Source organism: Podarcis gaigeae (genome assembly GCF_964106915.1).
Source record: "Podarcis gaigeae genome assembly, chromosome: 10".
Lineage (NCBI taxonomy): Eukaryota > Metazoa > Chordata > Lepidosauria > Squamata > Lacertidae > Podarcis > Podarcis gaigeae.
In genome coordinates, this window is record NC_139686.1 from 57,515,976 (window position 1) to 57,535,487 (window position 19,512).

At 45.3% G+C, this 19,512-nt stretch overlaps 1 protein-coding gene across 1 annotated transcript; it reads right to left on the reverse strand.

Moving 5' to 3' along the window:
- Nucleotides 1-210: 210 nt before the first annotated feature.
- GPR37 (G protein-coupled receptor 37) lies at nt 211-19,158 on the reverse strand. The gene is made up of 2 exons (XM_083699270.1): nt 16,942-19,158; nt 211-2,614 (listed from the first exon to the last, which is right to left on the reverse strand). The coding sequence occupies exons 1-2, from the start codon at nt 17,968-17,970 to the stop codon at nt 1,796-1,798; spliced, it is 1,848 nt and encodes a 615-aa protein (XP_083555396.1). The 5' UTR covers nt 17,971-19,158; the 3' UTR covers nt 211-1,795.
- Nucleotides 19,159-19,512: the final 354 nt, after the last annotated feature.

A 19,512-nucleotide genomic window follows, 5' to 3' on the forward strand; every position in this document is an offset into this window, starting at 1 on the left:
CTCAAGTTGTATCCAGTTACTGAATGTAAAAACCCTGACTTTTTCTACTTCTCTTAATTGTAGTAGTAAATAGATGGTGCCAGCTTAGTAGAGATTTTGCATAAGACATGAGACAGCCAGCAAAACAGTCTATCAAATTTTCTGAAATTTGACTCCATTTATGTTTTGAATGAAAATCGGGAGTGAAGGGCGGAAATTATGCACCACACGTTGCAAGCCTTCAAATTTATTGTCACTAATTCTGTAGCAAATTCTTACATCTCACCCCCTACAACAGCACCATCACTTACAGCAGGAATTATACACACAGACTGAGGACATACCCTTAGTGTAAAAAAAAAAAAAACACTGTAAAAAGAAAATAATGGAATTACAGGCAATACACCTTGTGAGTGGAAACTCCATGGATTGAACAGAACATAATAACTTAGTCTACATCTATGTGTTAGAAAGGAAATACCCATTGTAGAAATATCAAATCTTCTGACTGTACATTGTACATTGAAAAATTATGGGATTCGTTTTAATAACGCAGGTTATTTCCTTTAGATATACAAGATTGGGAAGCCACTGTGCAGATATCGCTTGACTTCCAGTTCAGTGCAATAATGTGCAACTAGAGGTATCCAAAGAAGGGCAGGCACCAAGAAGCCAGGCATACATTTGTCAATATAGTCTGCACTAGTGCTGTTTAAAAATAAAAATAAACAATTGCTACTCATATAGGAAGAAAGAATCAGCCTTCTGCTATCAAGACAAGTTATCGCCAAGAGTGCTATGCAATTATGACTCATTCAGTTTTGCAGTTAATGCAAAGAAACAAATGACGGCTTTCCTCATTGTGGAAATAATTTGGTAGAGCCGTTAAAAAGCTGCTCAGCAAAGTAGGAAACTCAAGTATTTTATACTATTTTTAAAAGAACCAATTAATGTCCCATAAAAGGGGCTTCAAACTATTCTTAAATACTTCAAACCATGTATTTCCATAAATAAAAAAAAATGGGGGGGGGGATAGGGAAAACAATGTGCCTGGTTCACCCTACATTAAACAATTTCAAATCCCAAAGGAGATTTAAGGATATGCTTCATTTTCTCCCACTGAAATCAATGGGATTATTAGTATTTGTCGACCACTAATTGCTACAGGGGAACCAATGGCACAACTGCAGAATCATATGCACATTTACGCACAAGCAACTTCACTGTGTTCAGTGAAGGTTCTTAGGTTAACTGTGATTAGGATTCAAGCATTATTTCTTCTTCTCCTTCATTTATTTCCCATCTTTTTTCCAATATGGAACTGAAGGCAACGTAAGTATGGTTCCCACATGGTCACCCATCCAGGAACTGACTTAGAATCAGACCTCCATAGCTTCACCAAGCTGGTGGCTCCCTGGGACATCAAAAACGCTAACCATAAGCTGGATCATTCTCATTGTAGTTTTTTGTTTTAGCAGCCAAAATAATATCTAGCAGAAAATTAAATTAAATGATACATAGGAGTGGTTTCCGCCTTCCCTTCAGACACAGAGCGCTAGCACCATATATGAAATGATTTATAACTCCACAATGGCAGTACCTCTTTGTTTTTAGTGACTAAAACTTATTTCTCAAAGCAAGTATGTTAATATGCAAACCAGTTTACAGTAGGCCTCACAGGACTTCCATTTGCTTCTCGTTTCTCAACATAAACTATGTTGAAATCAAATCAAATTGCAAAACTCCCACTGAAGTTGACAGAACAACCCCGACAGATTTTTGCAAGTTGGACCTGCGTGTTGACCAAAAGGGTGAGCTAACAGTGAGTCCCAACAGAGGCAAATGTGGACATCTCACGGCGTATAGTACTGAAAGGGGAGAGTTCAAGCTCTGTAGTATATTCATTGTCATTATCATCACTTGTCACGGTGGAGGATTTCTGGATGCACTCGTCACAGCAGCAACAGCAACACTCCATAAAGGCTCGGCTGAATGGTTTGCAAAGACAGAAAAGGAGAACCGGAGTCACACAGGATTTGAAGAACAACAGAAACTGGCTAATAAGGTGCAGGAGGTCCATAGTCTGCTGAGACACCCCCGTGGACATGTAGGCAGTGACAATATTGCAGATGTTTTCAGGAATGATGCAGAAACCATATAAAATGGTCAGAGCCACGACTGTGCAGTTCATCTGGCTTTCCAGCTGAATTTGTCGCTTGTTTCCCCTCGTACAGGCCTTCTCCACCTTTCGGATTTTCCTTGCCGTCACCAAAGAGCAAGTAATGGTGAAGAGTGTAGGCAAACAGAAGTAGCAGCCAAAATACCACCAGAGCCTCGCGCCGTCGTACGTGAGGGCTAAAACGTAGATGGTGTCAGGCAAGTGGGGAGAGATCTTCACCACACACCTTTCCACAGGAGGGCTCCCACTGGCGTCCGGGTTTTCCTTAGTCAATTGGCGCAGAACCACCTCAGGGAGCGCCAGCAACAGAGCCCCGACCCATATAACAGCCAGCTTGGCGGTTGTTGACGTACAGTTTTCTATCATCTCGTAATACATCTGCACATTCGTGGCAGCACGGAAACGGTCTATGCAGAGGGCACATAACGTGAAGGTAGTTACTCCAAGGGAAGCCACCTGGATAGGGAGAAATACAAAAGTGAGTTTAAATATGAACAAGGACTTGAAATATGCACCTTAATAGAGAGCAGAGACAGCCACTATGATGCACTCCAGACTACAACTCCCATCAGTCTCAACTCGCAGGGCATTCTCGGTAGTGGCGCCCGCCCTGTGGAACGCCCTCCCATCAGATGTCGAGGAAATAAACAACTATCTGGCTTTTAGAAGACATCTGAAGGCAGCCCTGTTTAGGGGAGTTTTTCATGTCTGATGTTTTATTGTGATTTTAATTCTGTTGGGAGCTGCCCAGAGTGGCTGGGGAAACCCAGCCAGATGGGTGGGGTACACATAATAAGATCATCATCATCATCATCATCATCATCATCATCATAGCATGGCCAAGAGTGTATGGTATAATGGGAGTAGTAGTCCACTAACATCGGGAGGGCTCCACTTTGGCTACCCCTCACTTAAAGGCATACAATATTCAGCACTAGATTTCAAGATGGCTGCTAGCCTGATCCGCAAGCCAGTTATTTCTCTACTGTAGAAATATCTACCCTATCCATCAACAGGCACAATTAACACACATTAACATACAAACTACGACAGACTAACGCCAGAATCATCTAAGAGATCCTGGCCGAGTGCATCAGCTGGGGTACCGCATGGCAGGGCACTGTGGAGCCTCTGGCCTCCCTGAAACAGCCAGCCATGGCTTGTCACGACAATCTCTCAGCATGCAAGCGGCAGCTACCGAGAGCCACTGTTCTGTCCCTGAGTGCGCCACTTCCTGCCCTTTGCTCTGGAGATTTCTTGGGTTGGCGCTCTTTGTATTTGTCCCTGGCAGGTAAATGGAAACACGATGCCCGAACCTCGCTGCTAGCCTATGGTTACCAGATTTTTTTTCAATGAATCCAGGGACACTGTTTTTTTTAAGCTGAGTAGCAGCAAGGAGTCGGTAGTGGGGATGGTGAGGCAAAAGACCCTGGACCCAAGCATATATGTATATTCTATAAAGGTGCAAAGCCCTTCTTTCGCACCCTGTGAAACATAAATGCACAGAGTTTTTAAAAAACTGGGCAACGGCTAGCCGGCTGCCACTCCCGAGCCTCCCCCAATCAGTCAAAACAAAAGGGGAAGGAAACAGGAGATCATGCAAGACACATCATATGCACACAAGACACATCACAGGGGGACTTCCAGTGAGGAAAAATGGTGGGCGCCACGGCAGTGAGCAGCTCCTGGAGCCAGCCAGAGCCAACTGTGCTACTGGGCTGGCTCCAAGCTGCTGAGGCTGCCGCTGCCACGTTTCCTGGGAACAGATTTGCAAATCTGGGGACATTCCAGAGACGGAATTTGTCCAGGGACAGATCTGCAAATCCAGGGACTGTCCCCGGGAACCAGGGACGTCTGATAACCCTATGCTAGCCTGAACTTTTAGGCTCAGGAGGTGCAAACTGCCTTTGCAGGCTGCCAGGTGGTCACTGCGACGTGTTGGGGATTCTTGATACATTGCGTGACCGGAAATTCTAAAACCACTCTCACAATTTGGTTTCAAGTGATATATTGATACATCGCCCAGGCCTAGACCTTCTGCATGTGCTCTTATTGTTTCCGGTTTACTCTATGCAAATTTCCCATAGGTTTTAATACTGAAAGGTGGCTCTTCCGAAGGTTGTTTTTTTAAAATAAATCTCTGTCAAGATGCACTGGAGCTTTGATGGAATACAAACAGGAACTGCTAAAGATTTTTCTTCTCCTCCTCCCCCAGAGGATTGCCTTTATTATAAATTAGCCCAGCATCCACATAGTCCATCAGTTTTTTTAAAAAAAGAACACCCTTAAAATATTGGGCAGCTGACTGTAATTTTTTGCTTGTTTAATGTTTGCTGAGATAATTAAGATTCTATAGCAGGCACATTTCAAAAGGAAGGCAGAATCCCATCATAATTTTGAAATATTCTTGTTTATGTACATCTCATAAAAAGTTCCGCAAGGACAGAGTGTGTAATTATATGCAATTATAGAAATGTATCCCACACATTGGCCTTCAGCATTTAATGGGCATATCTGATTGCTAAAAGTCAATATCCCTGCGAAATATGAGGCACTTAGGATAAAACCTGGTAAACTCTAGCTCAGCTGAGCAATTCTGATATTTCTTCTCGAGAATCATGGAGCCCTGCAATGAGAGACACGCTTAATTATACCACAGCTGAAGAACAGTAAATATTTTTTAAAAATTTGGTAGGCAAATCTATTAATTTGGTGAGTTAAACTGTCAGGGATACAGTCGAAGGAAAAAGCTTAGCAAACACAAACCAAATGTGTAGTTTAATTGAGAAGGGGAAAACATATGCCCTCATTCTGAGGTAGTAAAACTCAGGTCAAAAGAACGGGCCAGGGCTAAAATAGCTAACAAATAAGTTGGTTGTGGGGGTTTTTAAAACATCACGGAGCTACTAAAACAGAAAAAATTAAGTCCTGTAACCTTGGCTTCAAAACCAGTAAATTCTTAATAGCATATTCCCATACATTTAACTATTAGCTCAACTGACATCAAGGCCAAGTTTCAATCATCTCTCAGTTTCAGTCTCTGGGCTCTGAAACAGAAATTGAACAATTGCTTAAAACCTCGCCGAGTAGTTCTTATGACAGAATGAGATTACCGTAATTTTTTAAACCCACTTCAAAAGACACATTGTGAGTGATATACCTGTGACCTGATGTAAGTGCTGAAGTAAGTACCAACTATTGCTGTGCCCCATATTAAAGTTTTGTGTGACAGTACAGAAAGTCTTATCAACTGCAGGTTTTCTTTAAAAAACTGTATTAATTATTGTCATCATTTCATTATATTGCATTCCTTTTTACAGTGGTACCTTGGGTTACATACGCTTCAGGTTACATACACTTCAGGTTACAGACTCCGCTAACCCAGAAATAGTGCTTCAGGTTAAGAACTTTGCTTCAGGATGAGAACAGAAAACATGCTCCGGCGGCGCGGCGGCAGCAGGAGGCCCCATTAGCTAAAGTGGTGCTTCAGGTTAAGAACAGTTTCAGGTTAAGAACGGACCACTGGAACAAATTAAGTACTTAACCCGAGGTACCACTGTATTGCTAAAGCAACAGAATCTGGCAAGTTTGAATGCCTTATGTGCAGTGACTCCACCCACCTGCCTCAAACAGAGCCTTGTAAATAAGTCCACAGAAATTACTAGCCTGCTGGCAGAAGAGGCAAGTTAGACGCTGCTCTCTTCTGCAATAGCCTGCTAGATTTCTAGGCTGGGAATAGAGAAGGCGCTCCCTCTCTTCTCTGCCAGGCCAATGTCCTGTATTGAATTCTTTCTTGCCTGTAACTCCTAAGATCACCCTAAGATCACCCTTGAAGACAAAGCTTTCCTAATATAGTCAGGATTCTGAAATGTCTAGCGCTGGATGAGAGCAAGAGAAATGTTTCCTTGGAACACCCCTGACTCCCTTTGTTAGAGGGACAGAAGAATGTGGCAGAAAAGGTCTAGGACAGGGGTAGGCAACCTAAGGCCCGGGAGCTGGATGCGGCTCAATCGCCTTCTCAATCCGGCCCGTGGATGGTCCGGGAATCGGCGTGTTTTTACATGAGTAGAATGAGTCCTTTTAAATGCATCTCTGGGATATTTGTGGGGCCTGCCTGGTGTTTTTACATGAGTAGAATGTGTGCTTTTATTTAAAATACATCTCTGGGTTATTTGTGGGGCATAGGAATTGGTTCATTTTTTTCTTCAAAATATAGTCCAGTCCACTACATGGTCTGAGGGATAGTGGACCGGCCCACGGCTGGAAAAGGTTGCTGACCCCTGGTCTAGGAATCCCCAAAGTTCCATATTTTTTTACAAAAACAAGGAAGACTGGTTTGCATCCAGTTGTTAACTATGGAGCTGTTACCTTGGCGCAATACAGTACAAGATTAGCACTCATCCCCATATTATTTGCAAACATTCTTTTGTGGAAGCAAAAAATGAGCACTAAATTTGCCCTGTCTTCCATTAGAGTCCCTACAGTTAGGGAAACACCACGAAAACAGAATAAACTGCCATGTGAATGCAGCCTGGGTTCTTCAAGAAAGTTCACATAACTGTAAAATATCAACAAAATAAAACTGTGAATACACACACACACATACAAGAATGAGATAGATTGGTCCACTCTTAAATTAGCATTTGTTCCAATGGTTTCTTTGGGAACTGACTATAGGACAAGTGAAAACAGGAGACAGTTTATGAAAAGACAAAGTAGTTCGTAATTTACAAAAACAAAATAAATTGATTTAAACTTGGTTATTTTCAACCTTTTCAGACCTAGGACAAACATGTGTTTCAGGGCCCATTTCTTAATTTTTTACCACATATTTACATGGTAACAAGCCAATGCCAACACCAGAACACCCCTGAATGCTGAGTGAAGGTGTCTGGGAGGCAGAAAAATTCAGAGAGGAAGGACAGAAAGGAAGGTCTTCCTCCTCTGAGGGAAAAGGGTCAGTGAAGGTGTTGAAGGAAACTGGCAAGTGAGATGAAATGGCCCTTGTTATTATTATACTACTAGCAACAACAAGAATGATAAATACATTGGGAATTGAAAGGAAGGAGATAAGGGAGGAAGGGTGCTAGGGGAGGAAGAAGTAAATGTGAAAAGAACAGGGAGGAGGAATGAAAGAATCTGGCAGTTTGAGGGTGGGAATAAGGTGCAAGCTGAGTGGGAAAGGAGAACAGGAGACGAAATTACAGGAGATTTGTAAGAAGCATGTGTGTGTAGGGACACAGGTGGCGCTGTGGGTTAAAGCCTCAGCGCCTAGGACTTGCCGATCGAAAGGTCGGCGGTTCGAATCCCTGCGGCGGGGTGCGCTCCCGCTGCTCGGTCCCAGCGCCTGCCAACCTAGCAGTTCGAAAGCACCTCCGGGTGCAAGTAGATAAATAGGGACCGCTTACCAGCGGGAAGGTAAACGGCGTTTCCGTGTGCGGCTCTGGCTCGCCAGAGCAGCGATGTCACGCTGGCCACATGACCCGGAAGTGTCTCTGGACAGCGCTGGCCCCTGGCCTCTTAAGTGAGATGGGCGCACAACCCCAGAGTCTGTCAAGACTGGCCCGTACGGGTAGGGGTACCTTTACCTTTACCTTTAAGAAGCATGTGAGGAAGGGAAAATATAAAAGAAAAAGCTCGCTCTGCTTACAGTTTCTGGATCAGCAGCTTCTAAAATGGAGTGTCTGAGTCACATAAGCTCCAAGGCAAACGTCTGCAGTTAAGCTTGAGGAAAGCTGCCCTATGGAACACCTTGCCTGTAAGAAAACGCTGTGGCAAATTTGAAAGTAAATTTCCAAAGGTGGATTAGATATCAGAAGAAAGTGAAGTCAGTAACTGCCAGCTGATTATGCCAAAATCTACCTCCGTGCCAGTATTCTGTAACTGTGACCATTTTGTGAGCTGTGGGTCTTTTCAGCCCTCTCAACCTGGCCCTAGAGATAGAAGGGTTGAGGACCCCTCATCTGCACTATGAATTGCCCCTTCCGAGTTCATTCAATATCGCATTTGTGTTAGACGTGGCCTCAAGAGCCAGTGTGGTGTAGTGGTTAAGAGCGGTGGACTCGTAATCTGGGGAACCAGGTTCACGTCTCCGCTCCTCCATATGCAGCTGCTGGGTGACCTTGGGCTAGTCATACTTCTCTGAAGTCTCTCAGCCCCACTCACCTCACAGAGTGTTTGTTGTGGGGGAGGAAAGGAAAGGAGAATGTTAGCCGCTTTGAGACGCCTTCGGGTAGTGATAAAATGGGATATCAAATCCAAATTTCTTCTTCAACAGCGTTGGAGCTGCTTTCCCATTAACAGAGACATGCTGCAACTTGCAGCTGTGTCTGTATGATACAACTATGTGGGGCGGGCCATCTTTTCCACAGAATTGGCACGTAGCTTACATACAGCTGGAGTGACATCTAAAGGGCACCTAAGACCAGGGATTCTGTTGATGGACTGGCTGCACGTAGATGCTTTGACCAACTTGCCAAGTTGGCGTCAGAAGTGGTACTGAGGTCTTACAAGCTGTTGGCATACAAGCTCCTTCAAACTAGCATCACGATGCTATTGGTACTGTTGCCTTGCTGTTTCTATGCTACAGGAAAGGCAGTGGTACAGGATCTGCTCTGCGTGTCAGAATGTGCCAGGTTCAATTCCCAGAATCCCCAGGTTAAGGCTGGGAAAAGACCACCATCTGAAACCCTAGAGAAATAACACTGAACTAGATGGATCGCTGGTTGGACTCCTATGTACAGCTTCCGATGTTCCTCCTCAAATTGAAAGAGCAATCCTGCCATCCTCTACTGTATAAACTCAGAAGAGAGCTTAATGCCAAGGCCAGCACAGACAGAACTAATTCTGTAGCACAGAGATAACAAATGTAGCTTTTTTACTCCCCAAATAATGCTGACCTCTGTTTTCTGCCAAGTCTAAGACAAATCCCTTTCTGTTTTGAAATCTCAACATTCAGAGTTTAAGCCCGATACAAGTATTTGTGGATCACAAAGAGCCAGCTCCACTGTTACTTTTTCCGCACTTGCACATTTTAAGATGCGGGGAGGGAACTGGGAAATGAACAGTGAGAGACACAAGCCTTTCTAATATCTGAATGATCAAAAACAAATCTTACCAGCTGGTCAAAAGCTTGGCTGGCAGAACACCGGAATGGTTGCCAGGAAGCAAGAATTTAAATGGAACTTCAGGCTTTTTAAGAAAAGAAAATGTGCGACGTAGTATTAGACAACTACATTAGCCGTGTACCTATCGATCTTATGACACACACAACTTGCGGACCTGTGCCGGAAGCCCAATCCAATTTTCTCTGCCAAATTCGCTTTGAACCACTTTGACAAATACTTTAGTATCGTGGAGCACTGAGTAACTATGCTCCAGTCCTCCCCACACTGCAAAGGTGCCATGAGTAGGAGACACAAAGCAATTTAAGTTAGACGGGGACTAAGGAAGGGCACTGCTTCTGTTTGTATAACTGGTTGCAAGGAATTGTCTGGAGGCAGTTGGAGGATGGATGGCAGCTAACAGATTGAGGTTGAATCCTGACAAAACAGAAGTACTGTTTTGGGGAGACAGGAGGTGGGCGGGTGTGGAGGACTCCCTGGTCCTGAATGGGGTAACTGTGCCCCTGAAGGACCAGGTGCACAGCCTGGGAGTCATTCTGGACTCACAGCTGTCCATGGAGGTGCAGGTCAATTCTGTGTCCAGGGCAGCTGTTTATCATCTCCATCCGATACGCAGGCTGAGACCCTACCTGCCCGCAGACTGTCTCACCAGAGTGGTGCATGCTCTGGTTATCTCCCACTTGGACTACTGCAATGCACTCTACGTGGGGCTACCTTTGAAGGTGACCTGGAAACTACAACTAATCCAGAATGCGGCAGCTAGACTGGTGACTGGGAGCGGCTGCCGAGACCATGTAACACCAGTCTTGAAAGACCTACACTGGCTCGCAGTATGTTTCTGAGCACAATTCAAAGTGTTGGTGCTAACCTTTAAATACCTAAACGGCCTCGGTCCAGTATACCTGAAGGAGCATCTCCACCCCCCATCGTTCTGCCTGGACAATGAGGTCCAGCTACGAGGGCCTTCTGGCGGTTCCCTCACTGTGAGAAGCCAAGTTACAAGGAACCAGGCAGGGGGCCTTCTTGGTAGTGGCACCCGCCCTGTGGAATGCCCTCCCATCAGATGTCAAAGAGAAAAACAACTACCAGACTTTTAGACGACATCTGAAGGCAGCCCTGTTTAAGGATGCTTTTAATTTTTAATAGGTTATTGTATTTTAATGTTCTGTTGGAAGCCGCCCAGAGTGGCTGGGGAGGCTCAGCCAGATGGGGAAGGGGTATAAATAAATTATTATTATTATTATCATCATCATCATCATCATCATTACTGCTTTAGATCCAAGAATAAGCATGCCTTTATAACTATTGTTATTTACCAGTAAAACATTTTGTGACAGCCCAGGTGTGTAGAGGGAAGGCCTGTTTGTTGCAGAATTCTCTCCTCAAAACCCACTTGGACAAATCCATTTGGCCCTATCCAAGCAGTTCCAGCCCTTATCTTATAATGAGGCAATGGGATGTACAAGCTGATCTCGCCCCTCTCTGGAGAGTAGTAGGCTCCACCTCTCTGGAAGAGCTGGTTATTGAACCGAAGGCGCCTTACCTTTGCTTAAATTTCTGTGCAGCTAGGGAGACAGGCATGGAAGGGGACTCACCACTGAGCTAGAGGAAGGTGGCAGACCTGTGTCATTTGACCAGCAGGGCTCTCAATAAGATACTGCTGTGTCTCCCCATGAAAAGAAGCAGCCTGACCCTTAGCCTTCTCAAAGTCTTCCGCCATCCACTGCAAGTTCCCCCGGCCATGGTTCTCAATATCTCTGCATATCACAGAGGGAATGACCACACCCTCCAGACATAAAAAGCATGTGAATAATCCCTCAAAATGTATCATACACCATGTGCATTTGTTCATGTGGCATAGGGACTTTGAGGAGCCTTGAAAAGATAATAAGGAATGTACAGTGGTAAGGTAAAGGTAAAGGGACCCCTGACCATTAGGTCCAGTCGTGACCGACTCTGGGGTTGTGGACCTCATCTCGCTTTACTGGCCGAGGGAGCTGGCGTACAGCTTCCGGGTCATGTGGCCAGCATGACTAAGCCTCTACTGGCAAACCAGAGCAGCACACGGAAACACCGTTTACCTTCCCGCTGGAGTGGTACCTATTTATCTACTTGCACTCTGATGTGCTTTCGAACTGCTAGGTGGGCAGGAGCAGGGACCGAGCAATGGGAGCTCACCCTGTTGCGGGGATTCGAACCACCAACTTTCTGATTGGCAAGTCCTAGGCTCTGTGGTTTAACCCACAGCGCCACCCACGTCCCATGACAGTGGTACCTCGGGTTAAAAACTTAATTCGTTCTGGAGGTCCGTTCTTAACCTGTAACTGTTCTTAACCTGAAGCACCACTTTAGCTAATGGGGCTTCCCGCTGCTGCCATGCTGCCGCTGCACAATTTCTGTTCTCATCCTGAAGCAAAGTTCTTAACCCGAGGTACTATTTCTAGGTTAGCGGAGTCTGTAACCTGAAGCCTCTGTAACCTGAGGTTACAGAATCAAAGGGAAGGTGATGGTGGGGAAAGAGTTTAATACAGATAGGACATTTTTGAGTACTTCTTCTACTATCAATTAAAATTTCCATGTGGCCAAGCTGAGAGTGTACTTTACACAGAGGTAAAGCATTTAACTCAAAAAGGCAGCCTATACTTTAAATAAAAAAATGCAGATTCAGAAAACAATACAGGCAGCGACCGTTGTAGGCGCTTCTGATATGTGCATCCCACCAAACCTGGAAGTGACCCCAAAATGTCATAAAAGGGGTGGAAGACAGTGGGGGCAGGGCAGAATGGGTTGTCCACAGGCTTTTTCAGTGGTGTTTCAAATATACATGATTTCCCATAAACATGTGGTCCCTTGCAATGTAAACCTCGTGTAAATTGGGAGTTGCCTGTAATTGCAAAGAACATTTTAACAATATATATAAAGCAGAAAGATATATAAAATTTTATACCTTTTTTTTGCATGTTCTCATTACTAATTTTCTGCATAATTAGCGCCTACTCAGCTGTACTGACGGGTAATTAAAACACAAATAGCTGCACTGGGGAAAACGCAGTATTGTTAATTTGGATTAGTAAAGACCCCCCTAAGTAAAATACTGTACACCTGTTTATGGTGCAATTGGTTGGTTAACTTGCAGGCTCATAATCTGATCCACCTACTAGGAGATGTGTCTCTTAACAAGTACTGTTATGTATTCAGCATCAATAAAACTCTAACCAAAGGAGTCATTTATAGATCACTTAAGTGTGTGTGAGTGTGAGCCAAGGGGCCTTTATCAGTGGAAGTGGCTTGTAAATAAGTACCTTACCAAACACGATCAGAATAGCATAATACCTTTAGAGTGAGAACATGTCACAACCTGTTTGCAATCTATAATATGAATTCTTCCATGGATCTACTCCACAGCAATTGATTGCAGCTTAAATGTTACATGTTGTTGTTATTTTTTAGTTCTGTTTAAGGCTGCAAGTTTCATTCCATAGGAATACTCCCAGTGAAATCAAGGGCACACCTCTGTAGAAAATGCTTCAAGGCTGCAGCTATGAAAAGCAATTTCTTGCAGTCTCTTACTAATTTACAATATATGCAAACTGTCCGAAGTACACAAACAATACATTTTCCAAACAGCATGGTCATTTTACTTGGTATACACAATTTAAACTGTATACAATTTTCAGTTGTTTTGTTTTTAAGCAGACTTCCCATTACAGCATTAACAAAAGAGATTTCAAATGCAAAATGCAAATGCAGCATATGAATAATACTGTTTCCATAGTAAATTAAAGTTTGGGAATAAATTCAGGAGAAAACACTAGAAATTAAATAGCTGCTTTTCATTGTGTGTAGTTTTTTTATTAGCTAAAGGCAAATTAACATAAAATTGGAATTAAGTCTTTACAGAGAATTCCTCTCACAGCAAAATGCTTTTGTTTATGGTCCAGAGACTTGACAAAACTAATGCAGCAGAATAGACCACACCCAAATATTCCTAACAACTTGTCCCAGGTGGAGCTTAGAGATTCATACTGGAAACATGCCAGAAGCCCAAGGCCTTAATAAATCTTCATGATTTTGTGGCATGAAACGAACATGAAATCCATAATTTATTTGGCATGAATACTGCAGAGGTTGGGGCAAGCTTGGTTAAACTCTTCATAAATCTTTGTTTAGACCTTCGAAAACATTGCATGGCTGTATTTTAGCAGTCTACTCCTTAATAAGAACAGATTCGGGCCGACTGATATAAAGATTTGAGTGTGGTTCTCACCACAAAGCTTCTCCCCTTCAGCCAGCACCCATGACATACTGGTAATGAATGGATCTTTTGAGCATATAGATAAGATGAGAGTTCAGGTGATCGTGCCTACCAGCCTTCTGTTTCCTTCAAGGCCACCAGTGATGCGTGGGTGGGAAGCATTCAGGTGACTGAGCCCACCTACATGATAAAAATATCCATATATTACTGATGACATGGGAACTAGCCGGAAGGGAGAAATGGCAATCATACCTCAAAGATGAAATACGGGTTGGACTTCAGAGAACAACTCTTTTAACACAGCAGGATGAGAAGTACTTGGCTCAACAGTTAAATTGCCAGCGATAACCCAATTGCTTCACCTGCACAGGAGCATGCAGCAACATGAGCATGGGTTGAGCAACAGTGCACTAGGTTACTGCCTTTGTACACTCTGCAGGCTATAGAACATAGGTCATTCATGGGAGTTTTCTCTGAATGAACACCGATCTCTCCCACAAAGCAGAATGGGAACCTCGCTTACTTAAGAGGGTCAAAGCTGGCAATTTGTCCAGCCTCTATTCACTTATAACATCAGACAGTCTCTTAAATCGGGTGGCTCAGAAACACTGCTCCAAGTATACCAGATTCATGGGGAAACTCCAATACAGGCTTCCTCAACCTCGACCCTCCAGATGTTTTTGGCCTACAACTCCCATGATCCCTAGCTAGCAGGACCAGTGGTCAGGGATGATGGGAATTGTAGTCTCAAAATATCTGGAGGGCCGAGGTTGAGAGCCTGTTCTAATACCTAAATGGGGCAAAGTAAGCCCAGTTCTGCTTTAACATGGGGTTTTCCCCACAAACCAGCTTTATAAAAACAGAGGACAAAGAGGGATATGTTGTAATTAAGAATGATACAGAGGAAGTGAATGGGAAAAGATAGTTTACTCTCTTCTGTAATGTTGATCATCTAATAAATATTTATTGGCAATAGGGTCAGGACAGGTAAATAAGGTACTCGTCATCCAACATACACAGTTGGCTTCATATCCATTGGTTTCCTGGAAATAATTGGTTGGACATGGTTGGACACAGGATGATATGATATGAGTCCTCAGCATGATCCATTGGGACTTTTCTTAGAGATGGAAAACTTGCAACTCTCCAGACACTGCTCAGCTACAACTCCCATCATCCTTCACCATTTGTCTTGTTGGCTGGGTTGATGGGAGCTGGAATTCAATAACATCTGAAGGGCCACAGGTTTCCCCATCCATATCTTACAATCTTAATACTATAAATTCGCCTTTAAAATAAAAAAGTGAAACACTGACCTTGTAAGGAACAGGGGAGAGTTCGCCCACATCGTTGCAGGTTTACAATTTCATGCCACTCATTTAAACAATCTCTGTGCTGCTTTTCAGGATCACAGATCCTCCCAGAATTGGCTTATGGTGAAGAAACCACAACAAAACCAAACGTAGCAACTACACAGTTAAAATCCAGATATGGATTTCATTGATGATTGTCTGACAATGACTAGACCTACAGTAAAGGAACACTGGCAGTTGTTATTGGGACATGAAAAGGGATACATTTATTCAATACAGCTGTGTTGTATGAGGAGTGATGCAGTTTAGGGCTATACCCTAAAGGAGAGCATTTATACATCACAAATCAAAGCTGTGACAGTTACAAGTTGTTGGGCAATGCATTTTCATGTCGGTGCGCCTCCCGGTACAACAGGATTGGGAAGAAAGAGAGAAAGTTCACACCTACTCTTCCATCCCCGTGCCAGTCACATTTAAATACAATTCAATGAATAGTTTCATGTTTAACAAACAGGACCTCCTTCTTAAAATATAATGAGAAGTGTGGGGTTTTTTATCTTCACTTACCCCACTGCTGTTGGTTACCGTATTTTTTGCTCTATAAGACTCACTTTTTCCCTCCTAAAAAGTAAGGGGAAATGTGTGTGCGTCTTATGGAGCGAAAGCAGGCTGCGCAGCTATCCCAGAAGCCAGAACAGCAAGGGGGATTGCTGCTTTCACTGTGCAGCGATCCCTCTTGTTGTTCTGGCTTCTGAGATTCAGAATATTTTTTTTCTTGTTTTCCTCCTCCAAAAACTAGGTGCGTCTTGTGGTCTGGTGCGTCTTATAGAGCGAAAAATACGGTAAATCGATATTGTCTTTCTCTCTCACACAGAGTAGTATAGCCTGCCAGAATTACTCTACAGCACTATCAGCCAGCTTTAGTGTGTGTGTGGTGTGTATGTGTGTGCGCACCCCAGTAAATAAATAAAACAGACAACCTGAATGGTGGTAGGATTCTGGCCAGCTGGCTGAAGGCCTGGCAGAGTATCTGTGCTCTTGCCAAGAAGCAAGGATTTAAGTGGAACCTGAGGCATTTAAAGAAAAGAAGACAGAAGTGGAGGATTTGGAACTAATCAGTTACATTAATAATACATCCATCAGTTTGATGGTTTTCTGACTATCAAGCCACATCCTTCAATCCATTACTTTCCAACTCTAGAATGAAAATATTTTTCGTCTTTGACAGTAAATTTGGCAAGAGCAAGAGTTATAGGCAACTTCTCTCCCCACACTATGTGTGGCTTCTTGAACATCAAGTACTTCCATATATAGTTGATGCACACTTGTGAATACATGCATGTATTTGAATTAGATGTACCCTGATTCTATGTTCCTTTTTATTATGAGTGCAGGATTGGCATCCTTTAACAGTGTGTTTGTTTTGGTAGCCCGGCCCATCAATTTGGATTTAAGCCTATTAAACACCGATCTAAATGTTTTTATGGGGGGGGGGGTCAGTTCAACTTAAAGCCGTAAAGCATATATTTCCAAGTAAGGTTTATTCCAACCACTTCAAATCTGCTTTTGAAATCAAATTGTAGGGGGTGCACCATCCAAAAATTGTTATCCCATCTTCCAAACACAGCTTGTCTTACCAAATGCCCTAAGCGAGTGCAGGTAACAATCCTTACATGCAGCAGAGAAGGAAGCCCCCATGCATGAGGATCAGAGCCAACTTCAATCGACTTACATTCACATCATGAGCTTACAATCAAGGTGCTGATCTCACTGAAGTCAACAGGACTACAGCAACTCAAAACATAAATACTCTCGCTGAACTAGTCAATGGTGGGCGGAAGAATTATGAAGCCGCTAAGCACCACCTGAGTCAAATAAATAAGCAAGCAGAAATATTTCACGTCTCCAAATAAACATGACAACATCCAACCATTAGGTTATGAAGAACAACTGATGGGAGTGAACAGAACGTTCCTGGAAGAAGTCTCACCCCAGGAGAGGGGTAATTCTTAACTAACTGTCAGCAAATATGGGACATCAAAGAGTAACAGGACCAATGAGATTACAGGTTATTGCATTCATTGTGCTTACCTCAATGTACGGTACAATTTTGCAAGAGAAATCGTCCAGCAGCCACTTTTTGGTGAGCTCTTGAAAGATTACCAAAGGCAAGCAGAAAAAAATGATGAGAAAATCCCAGAAGGCTAGGTTGGCCAGCAAGGAGTTGGAGATGCTTCTCATGTAGTAGTTGTGGCACACGATGCACATCACTGCCATGTTGCCCATTATCCCAATGCCAAAGATCACTATCGACAGGCACATGACTGCGTAGGCACCATATGATTCCTCAGTCAGCGGGTAGAAAGGGTTCTTGACCCGGGCTGGTCGGAATGTACCATTCCTGAAAGAGCCAGCTGTGGATCCATTCAAAGGTAACGCCTGGGGGAAATCATTTTCTGGCCCAGGAGAAGGAGTCATCTGGCTGTCCATTGAGTCACTGAAGTTCCTTACAAGACTATCCGTGAGAGCCTTGACTTCTCCTGATCTCCCTCCGTCCTGGGGCTGCCCAGCACCCCTCTTGCTTCTTGCATGCCTTTTGGAACGAATGCTTCCTGGGTCTCTACTGCTTTCCTTCTTCTGTACCTGTGCCCCAGGGAGATCAGAGTATCTCCCAACCTCCAAGACTACAGAAAGGTCTTTATTCAGCTGGCTCTCGCCACCTCCTTCCAAAAGGCCATTGGATTGATGTGTGGCTTTCAGTGGGTGAGTTCTTTGTTGGCCAGTTTCTGCTGCAGTCCAGCCCCTGGCACGATCATAATTCTCCAAGGAACCCCAATCACCCAAATCTCTAGCTGTAGCCTTGGATCTGGCTAAATGCCATTTCTGCAGGGAAGCCTGAGCAACACTCCCCAAAGGGGAGACACCCATAGTCCTGGGTGCCACCACTCGCCAGGGCAGTGGAGTGGCCGCCTGGCACCACGATCCACACTCCATGCCCTTTCTGCCAACATCAAGGCCATCTCCTTTCACTGGCACCTGGGGCGATGCTTCATGGGCAAAGGCACACAGGGCGCCCAGAAGCCAAGCCAAGCCAAGGGGTGTCGTCTTGACAAGCTGCATGGTTTAGGGTAGGAGCTGGGTGCCCTCCAGTGCTCCTTTAGTAACACCCACTGCCCAAGCTGGTGGAGCTGCCAGTCACACCCATTTCACCCATAACTTGGACTCAGGACTCCTTTCCAGTCTCAGCAACGCTCAGATGAGCACTACTGCCATGATAAGAGAACAAGGGTCTAGAAAAACAGCACTGAGCTGACCTGAAAAAAATGATCCGGAGAATGATGGATAATAAACCATACGGTTCCTTCGTTTGCACAGGCTTCAAGTTCGACTCATGTCCTCAGCAAATGTATCCACGATTTGGAGACAGAGAAGAGCCCAACCTCACCCAGAAAATTAAAAGAAAGAAATCTCCTTGCCCAGGAGAGAGGGGTGGGTGGGTGTGTTTTCCACCCCCTCCTGCAGCCTCTCGGGACAGGTCTGCCAAAGTTGCATCAACCCCGATCGCGAATGGAGACTGCAAGTGCAGACGGTCCTGCTGGACCCGTGCACGGAAAGCCACCCGGCGCTCCGCCTTTCCCAGCGACGGTTGCCTGGGGGCGTTTTGCTCGCGCCCTCCCGAGATCGCCCTCAGCCGCTGGCCCGCCGTCGGGGCGCGATCCCCGGGGGGAAGCAGCGAGCCAAGCGCTCCATCGTCGCCGCTCCCAGCGGATGGCACGCACGAGTGGGTCGCCTGCGCGCGATCAAGGCGCTCCGTGCGCCTGGGAAGCAGGAGAAGCCCAAGGGCTGCGCCGGCGAAGGAGCTGAGTCGGAGCTGCGGCGGCCACCGAACGAAGCATTTCAGAAGAAGAAGAACAATGAAACGAGAGCGGCTTCCCGCCCCACCGGCGCCCGCAAAGTTGCCTCGGGTAGCGGCGCCAAGTTGGCTGGCAGCGGCGCCCACAGCAACGTGTTGCTGCTGCCTCCAGTCTACGCGGCTGGGCGGATGGAGAGGAAGAGACCCGCCGCCGCTGCTGCTGTCCGTGCGCGGCTCTGGGAAGCCTCTGAGGGAGACGCTGCTCGGCTCGGCTTTCTTAGCTTGGGCTCTTCCCTCTCTCTCTCTCTCTCTCTCTCTCTCTCTCTCTCTCTCTCTCTCTCCCCGCCTCCGGGCTACCAGGCGCGAGCGCACGGCTTCCCCTGGCGGCTTACGCTCTCCTCCGCCGAGCGCTCACGCGAGCTCCCCTTCCTTGCGCGCTTTGTGGCGGCTTCTGTAGCTAGAAGAGAAGGGGGGGCGGGAAAAGAGGAGGACGGCAGTGCGCACGCGCCGCTCCCCCAGGGGTTCGGGGCGAGCGGCGCTTGTCCCTCTCGCCCCAGATCCTAAGAGGAGCGAGCCAGAGGCTCCTCGCGGGTGTTTCTATTCATGGCGCCTATTTCTCTCCCTCTCTCTCTCTCGGATGCTCTCCTGGGAACAGGGATGAAGATGACATGTAGACATAGGACATTCGACCCCCTCCCCCATAGAATATTTGAGGAGGCTGCCCATGGGCTTAGCCAGGAGGCAGGTGCCGCCCAAATCAAGTAAATAAATAGAAATACTTAGCTAACTGACCAATTGCGTCACAGAAA

Excerpts from the sequence above, each read along its gene's own strand:
- GPR37 (XM_083699270.1), bottom strand. The coding sequence starts at position 17,970 with ATGCAGCTTGTCAAGACGACACCCCTTGGCTTGGCTTGGCTTCTGGGC. Across the intron at positions 2,615-16,941 it reads AAATTGTACCGTACATTGAG|GTGGCTTCCCTTGGAGTAAC; the intron begins GTAAGCACAATG and ends CTCCCTATCCAG.